General features: G+C 44.5%; 1 protein-coding gene across 1 annotated transcript in view; it reads right to left on the minus strand.

The window, feature by feature from the left end:
• Positions 1-8,356, minus strand: part of lig1 (ligase I, DNA, ATP-dependent) — a 43,209-nt gene that overhangs the window by 2,656 nt on the left and 32,197 nt on the right. The window contains exons 24-27 of the mRNA XM_025052454.1: positions 8,195-8,277; positions 6,940-7,092; positions 3,498-3,567; positions 3,251-3,261 (exon numbers count right to left, since the gene is read on the minus strand). Coding sequence (XP_024908222.1) covers positions 3,251-3,261; positions 3,498-3,567; positions 6,940-7,092; positions 8,195-8,277 — 317 coding nt within the window. The remainder of the gene's footprint in view (positions 1-3,250; positions 3,262-3,497; positions 3,568-6,939; positions 7,093-8,194; positions 8,278-8,356) is intronic.

Genomic DNA, 8,356 nt, shown 5'->3' on the forward strand with positions numbered 1-8,356 from the left:
TATGTAGCTCAAGAGTTAGCTACACTACATGTGCAGTCACAGATTAGCGAGTTAGCCACATTTTATGATTAACGCTAAGCTATCAATAGTCTTAGCGTTAAACTTCTGGCTAGTTTTTTAATGTTTATTCTTGCTTAATCCCTCATAGATTTGTACCTTGATTTTGAACCAACTTTTGTGTTAGTACTAATAAAGTACTCAGGTATAATTAGTTTAATGAGTGGAACTGTTTTAGCATTCACTTTGTTTTTAGCTAACTGTCATTTACAGCTAACGTTTAGCTTGCACTATAATTTTTTTCAAATAAAATGCTGCAGTGAAAATAAACAAAACATCGACTTATGAATACGAATAACAGGACGGGGGAAAAACCAGAGCAGGTACTGTGTCTGAACAGAGGGGGCGCTGGAGCAACATTTTTTTTTTTTTTTTTTTTTTTTAAGTTAGTTAGTTAGTCAGTGAGCAGGGAGGCGTCAGGAGCTCCAAGAAACTTCCAGTCCCGTCGGAGCTCAGACCTGTGACACTGACGTGGCTTTTCTTAGAAAACTCACGCAAAACCCAAGAGAGAACGCTTCAACATTCTGGAATAAATTGACAGCCCAAAGAGGAAGGTGACAAATTCATCATCAGCCGACGATGCAAACAGACTTATTTAAGGAGGTGTCGGTGGCAGGTGTTGTCACTGCAGGAGGTGCACATCTGATCCATGAATAACACACACACACACACACACACACACACAATCAAAGGAGTTTCCACTTCAGTTGAAGGAGTTCATTCACCAAAATCAGATCCTCCATCCCCTGATCACTGCTCTGGAAAGATTCGGGGCTACGTTCTAGCCAAGCCAGTTCCTTTTTTTTTAAAATCAGTCACAAAACACAACAGCGTTTTGTTAGTGTTTGAACATAAAGAGTCAAACGACAACGTTCAGATGATACCAACTCATAATCAGTGGTGATGAAGTGTCATCACACACACTGACGCACACACACACACACACTCAGAGCGATCTCAGATTTGATTTAGTCCAATGAAATGATGGGTCTGCTACTTCAATTTACATTTCATTAGCGTCAGGGAGAATTTGTGACTCTGAGCAGGAGTTCGTCATTTGTTTCTGAAAGGCTTTACGTTCGCTTTTAAAATTCATCGTACGTTCTGACGCCCATCAATATATAAAGATGGTGGTGGTGGGGGGGGGGGGGGGGGGCAGAGGGGGCTAAGCGCGGGGCATGCTACCCATAAGTCCACTGGGTCGTGTCTGGATCAGCTACTGTTATCATAATGAATCACAGCAGGTCAAAGGTCGGGTGCCCACACGATGACATCACTGTTTCACTGTATTAACAGGTCTTTGGAAACAAAGTTGTTCCAGCAAACCAAGAAAAAAAGACAACTTGAAGCAACCAATCAAAACTATCGTCTACACTTAACCCTTGGACACACTGTCTGTACCAGGACTGTTGACGCTAACGGCTATAGTAGATAAAGTTAGCTCTGGTGTCTGTACCAAGACTGTTGTAGCTAACGTTAGCTCTGGTGTCAGTACCAGGACTAAGCTAACGTTAGCTCTGGTGTCTTTACCAGGACTGTTGTAGCTAACATTAGCTCTGGTGTCTGTACCAGGACTAAGCTAACATTAGCTCTGGCGTCTGTACCAGGACTGTTGTAGCTAACGTTAGCTCTGGCGGCTGTACCAGGACTAAGCTAACATTAGCTCTGGCGTCTGTACCAGGACTAAGCTAACATTAGCTCTGGCGTCTGTACCAGGACTGTTGTAGCTAACGTTAGCTCTGGCGGCTGTACCAGGACTAAGCTAACATTAGCTCTGGCGTCTGTACCAGGACTAAGCTAACATTAGCTCTGGCGTCTGTACCAGGACTAAGCTAACATTAGCTCTGGCGTCTGTACCAGGACTGTTGTAGCTAACGTTAGCTCTGGCGTCTGTACCAGGACTGTTGTAGCTAACATTAGCTCTGGTGTCTGTACCAAGACTAAGCTAACAGTAGCTCTGGTGTCTGTACCAAGACTGTTGTAGCTAACGTTAGCTCCGGTGTCTGTACCAAGACTGTTGTAGCTAACGTTAGCTCTGGTGTCAGTACCAGGACTAAGCTAACGTTAGCTCATTTTCAAATTTTTCCCGTTGGTTTAATGTCATTAAAAACGTCCTTTTCTGCCTCCGTTTTCCAGGAAACAGAACACTAAGTGAATCTCTGGTTAGCCTGGCGACACAGCACCCCCCTGTGGAGTGTGACCACACAGCACCCCCCTGTGGAGTGTGACCACACAGCCCGTGGTCTCCTGCACTGCTGTAAAGTGAACACCGTGGCCACACCAGCAGCAGCTCGACTGAATTCACCATCCATCACTTTCACACGCCGGTCGTTGTAACAAAGCACCTACACTAAAGGCCACAGACTTCTTCTTCCTCTGAAGAGGGTGGAGGAGGAAGAGGAGGAGGAGGAGGAGGAAAAAAAAAAAAAAGGTTCCTCCACCTTTTCAATCTCTGTTTGACTGTGAATCTGCAGTGAGCAGCAGTTTGTACCAAACACTTCACCTTCTCAGAAATACATCACTTAGGAGGTTCTGTTCACACACACACACACACACACACACACACACAGGCCGGGTGTGTGGGTGTGTGTGTGTGTGTGTGTGTGTGTAGTCAGTAATCCATCACAATTAGTCACTTCTATAAAGGGATGAGTGTATTTTAAATTTAAAAAAGCCTCAGTAATGATTTCTGTGGAAGGCAGGTCAACACACACACACACACTCTCTCAGCGTCAGCCATCATTAAGAGAAAACATTCATCAGTTTCCCTCCACGTCTGTCTGCCGTGTCCCCTGAGCCCAGAGCAGCAGCAGCAGCAGCAGCAACATATTCAAGGCTGTGATGCTGAGGGGAGGGGCTTCTTGGGGTGTTTTTGCGATGGGGGGGTCAGAGGGTTGTTGGTCCAGAAAAAACCCCAAAACACTCCAGTAAAGTTCACATCAGGATAAATGAGTGACCTTTAACCTGTGAGAAGTTGGAGTTTCTTTAACAGAACAGGGTTAAAGGTCATTCATTTATCCTTTCAACAGACAGACTAAAGTTCATTAAAAATAATAATAATAATAATTAAAAAAAAAAAAAAACTTTAGCAGCCTGGCCCAGTACTGGAGATTTACGGCACGATAGTGGTCCTCGAACCAGTGTTTGGGTGAAGGTGCAACATTGAAGAATATGTAACAACAGAAAAACGTACAATAGGATAAACTGTAAGAACGAGGAAAGATGGTGAGACACTGACACTGACTGACTGTCTGTCTGACTGACTGACTGACTGACTGACTCTGGTTGTGTCTGTTCTTAAACAGCAGCAGTGACTGAATCTCAGGTCATGACTTCAGTCTGAGTGACAGAGAAACTGTTGGGTTTTCTTCCCCTGAACCTGAACCTGTGACAGTGACAGTAACAGTGACAGTGACAGTGATTGTGACTGTGATTGTGACTGTGACACCACGTTACCTTTAAGAACTTGTAATGCTGCTCCAGATCTTCGTCTTTAAAACCTGTGCCGATCTGAAAAGACAGAGAGAAAAAAGAAACGGCAAAACAGATGAGAACGACGCACACATTTACTCTGTGACAACGTCGACAGGAGGAGGAGGAGGAGGAGGAACACAGAAAAGCATACAAATCTCACCCCCCCCCCCCTCCACCAGTGCCTTTGCTCTGCCTGGAGCTGCATGTCACCACACTCTAAAGACCTGAACCCGCTGAGACACCAGCGTCAGCTAATGGGCTGACATGTACAGAGACACAGAGATAACTGCAGGCGTGACGTCTGCAGGCGGCGTTTCCTTCAGGAGGTGTAAAAAAAAAAAAAAATGTTCAAGTTGAATAAGAGGCAAATATGGGATTTTCCAGCTCAGAGGCTGCGTCTGAAAAGATGAATTCTGCAGGAGTCTGCCACCTCGACGCCTCCAGGCTGCATTCAGAACAGGCTTTACAGAGGGGCTTCATTCATGTGTTGCATCTCTATGTGTTCGGGTTTATCTGTCTCACCAGGCGGCTGCGCTGTTTACACTTTTACACACACACACACACACACACAGACACACAAACACCGGAACCCGATTTTTTTCTTGGTTCCAGGCAATTTCCTTCCCAGTTGTTTGGGAACAGTTTCTGTTCAGCTCAGTGACACGTTCTAACTTCCTGATCAGACTGTAAACAAGCAGGTGAACCTCAGATCTTTGTGTCGGTGAAGTTAGAGACCTGTCGGCCGACAGAAGGTGTTTAGGAATAAAATACATCTGAAGACGACTGAGGTGAGACGCTCAACGCACAGGAGCGTTGTAGCTAACGTTAGTTCTGGTGTCTGTACCCGGACTGTTGTAGCTACCGTTAGCTCTGGTGTCTATACCAGGACTGTTGTAGCAAACGTTAGCTCTGGTCTCTGTACCAGGACTGCTGTAGCTAACGTTAGTTCTGGTGTCTGTACCACGACTGCCGTAGCTAACGTTAGTTCTGGTGTCTGTACCCGGACTGTTATAGCTAACGTTAGCTCTTGTGGCTGTACCAGGACTGGGGTAGCTAACGTTGGCTCTGGTGTCTGTATCAGGACTGTTGTAGCAAACGTTAGCTCTGGTCTCTGTACCAGGACTGCTGTAGCTAACGTTAGTTCTGGTGTCTGTACCAGGTCTGCTGTAGCTAACGTTAGTTCTGGTGTCTGTACCGGGAGTGTCGTAGCTAACGTTAGTTCTGGTGTCTGTACCAGGCCTGTGGTAGCTACCGTTAGCTCTGGTGTCTGTCCCAGGACTGTTGTAGCAAACGTTAGCTCTGGTGGCTGTACCCGGACTGTTATAGCTAACGTTAGCTCTGGGGTCTGTACCAGGACTGTCGTAGGTAACGTTAGCTCGGGTGTCTGTACAAGGACTGTTGTAGCTTACGTTAGCTCTGGTGTCTATACCAGGACTGTTGTGGCTAACGTTAGCTCTGGGGTCTGTACCAGGACTGCTGTAGCTAACGTTAGTTCTGGTGTCTGTACCAGGCCTGTTGTAGCTAACGTTAGCCCCGGTGTCTGTCCCGGGACTGTTGTAGCTACCGTTAGCTCTGGTGTCTAGAGCAGGGATGTGGTAGCTAACGTTGGCTCTGGTGTCTGTAACAGGAGTGTTGTAGCTAACGTTAGTTCTGGTGTCTGTACCAGGCCTGTGGTAGCTACCGTTAGCTCTGGTGTCTGTACCACGACTGCCGTAGCTAACGTTAGTTCTGGTGTCTGTACCGGGAGTGTCGTAGCTAACGTTGGCTCTGGTGTCTGTATCAGGACTGTTGTAGCAAACGTTAGCTCTGGTCTCTGTACCAGGACTGTCGTTGCTAACGCTAGCCTTGGTGTCTGTACCAGGACTGTGGTAGCTAACGTTGGCTCTGGTGTCTGTAACAGGACTGTTGTAGCAAACGTTAGCTCTGGTGGCTGTACCCGGACTGTTATAGCTAACGTTAGCTCGTTTCTAAAATTTTCCAGTTGGTTAAATGTCATTAAAAATGTTCTTTTCTGCCTCAGTTTTCCACTAGTGGTGGAGGAAACGGAACCAAAAGTGAATCTTCCGTTAGCCTCCTGGCACAGCGCGTGAACACCTGCGTTTTACGCAGTTAATAAAAATGACGCCTTTCACATGTTTATATGTGTTCATAGTGAATACTGTGAGGCTAATGAAATACTCTGACCTCAGTATTCGGCGCTGGTGCAGTTTTGTGGTACGTCTCAGGAGCCGAGCGGAGACTAATGAGGACCTGAATAAAGAACTTTGTTTTGGCACGCTGCCAAAAAAGACAAATTACCAACACTAATCACTGCTCCTGAATGCAGCATGTAAACACAGACAGGAGGTGGTGAGGGCGGGGGGGCAGGAGGGGGGGGACGGCACAACAAGTGTACTGCCGTTCTCTGGTGTAAACACAGTAAATAAAGTCATTTATTCCGGGGGGAATTACATCAAGGTTTTCATGCGTTATTAGGAAACTTTGCTCCGACGCCGCGGTGCGTTCGAGGAACATCGGGTTATTTTTAAATATCCGACGAGTCGCGTTGAAATCTTTGGCTGTTGCGTCCTCTCCTCCGGCCACGAGAAACAAAACGACACCGACAGCGACATCGTAACGTTTCACGCTGCAGAATATGAACATTCTGAGGAGGTGTGTGTGTTTGTGTGTGTGTGTGTAGTTCTGAGGAGGTGTGTGTGTGTGTGTGTGTGTGTTCACAGCTGTGTTGTTCAGTCACAGTGACAACAGGATTTACCTGAAGGGTTGACCTTCAGTCCTCTCAAAGGTCACCATCAGATTTTTATCTCCTGGTGTTTGGCATTTAATTTTGAGTTATGGTCAAATTTGGGTTTTTGACAACATAACGACTTTGACCTTTAGGGGGCGCAAGATTCTAAACCTGAGGTGGGACATATCTTTGGTGGACTGGGGGTGGGGAGGGAGGGAGGGGGTCACTCCCACTTGTTAACTCCACCCAAACTGTCCACTCCCACCTGTGTGTGAGGACCTTGCATTAACCTGCCACACGGGGCGCTGTCACGGGTTAGATTCCAGATATTAGCCTTGAATATTTACACATTAGCTGCAAGAGAAGATATTTAATAAATCATCAGCTCCATCTTTCCACACTGTGGCGCTGTCGCGCTCACTAACCCTCGCTGGGTTATTTTACCCATTTTTTACAACAATAATATAAATTGTTTTATTAATTTTGTAGCAGACCAGAACCAGGGGTTGAGAACCCTTCTTTCGACACAGGATTTTTCTGCATCAAAAGCGTTGAATTTCTCTGGTTTTGATTGGACGTCGATGAACTCTGAGCTGTTTATCATCATCATCTCTGCACCAAAGTTTAGGATTTCAAAATAAAAAAAAAAAAAAAAAAAAGGTTTCTTTGGAGTCACTGACCTTACAGACGGACTGGAACTCCTCGTTCTCCTCATCGTAGCAGGCCAGCAGGAAGCCCCCGTAGGTGCCCGTCCTCTTGCCCTTCCCCAGGTAGGCGCCGATCACGCACAGGTCCACGGTGTCTCCGACGCCCTCTAGGTAGTCCTTCTTCAACTGCAGGATAAAGTCCAGTGAGTTTGGAACAAAAGTCAAAGGCAAAAAAAAAAAAAAAACCTGAAACTTAAGTCTTGGTTTTAATAATAATAATAACGCCACATCTGTTCCACCTAAAGAGAGAAAAAAAACGTTTCATTATGCGTGAATAAAAAGCCCGAGGCTCGGAATATATTAAGACGTAAACACGAGTGGTATTTATAAAACGCTGCTTCCTGGAATCTTCCAGAACCCAGAGCAGGCTGGGTAAAAAAAAAAAAAAAAAAAAAAAAAAAGTGAAATCAGTCACTGTTTTTTTTTTTTTTTTTTTTGAGTCGTGTGAAAAATGTCTGTCTTTAGTTTTGACGACAACTCATCGTTCATTTAAAAGTTCACGCTGATTCTAATTCCTCGACTGAAACAAAGCTGTTTTTGTTCTGCCATTAAAAACTTTTTTATTTATTTATTTATTTATTTAAATTTTACGTCTGTTATGATTCATTGTTTTCTAATGTAACAACAGAATGAAGTCTGTGAGCCCTAGAGGAACTAGGGAGGTACTGCAGGAGGGATGATTTTTTTTTTTTTTTTTTTTAACATTTTCCACAGTTATGTTTCACTGTGAAAACACAGAACTGAGAGACAATGATGACATCATCGTCACATCAGTGGACAGGTTGGTCTGGGCTGCGGATGTTAGAAATATTGATTTAAATATAAATATTGATTTAAATATAAATATTGATTTAAATATAAATATTGATTTAAATATAAATATTGATTTAAATATAAATATTGATTTAAATATAAATATTGATTTAAATATAAATATTGATTTACTAAAAAACATGTTACTGCACCTTTAAATGTGACAATTTTTTTTGTTTTTTGTTTGTTGTCTTTGTTATTGGAGGCTTTTAACGTGAGAGAAGTGAAGAGAAGGTTCCAGATTTCACTCTTCTTATTTTCTCTGGTGGCGTCGCAAACAATCGTCGACGGTCGACGAGCGTCTCCACGTTTACAAGTGTCTGGGAAATTACTATGGTTTCACAACAGTGACCTTCCCCATCCCCTGACACACACTCACACACACACACAAAAACACACACAAAAACACACACACCTTCAGCCAGTTATGAGAGCGCTTGGCAATTTCATAGGTGGCGTCCTTCTCCAGTGTCTTCACCATTAGACCTTCACAGGAATCTAGACACACACACACACACACAGACACACATCATCATCATCATCATCATCAGGAAGAAGGAGGTTCTGGGGGCGGGGA

The sequence above is a fragment of the Cynoglossus semilaevis genome, chromosome 20, assembly GCF_000523025.1.
Source record: "Cynoglossus semilaevis isolate Cse_v1.0 chromosome 20, Cse_v1.0, whole genome shotgun sequence".
In the NCBI taxonomy this organism is placed as follows: domain Eukaryota; kingdom Metazoa; phylum Chordata; class Actinopteri; order Pleuronectiformes; family Cynoglossidae; genus Cynoglossus; species Cynoglossus semilaevis.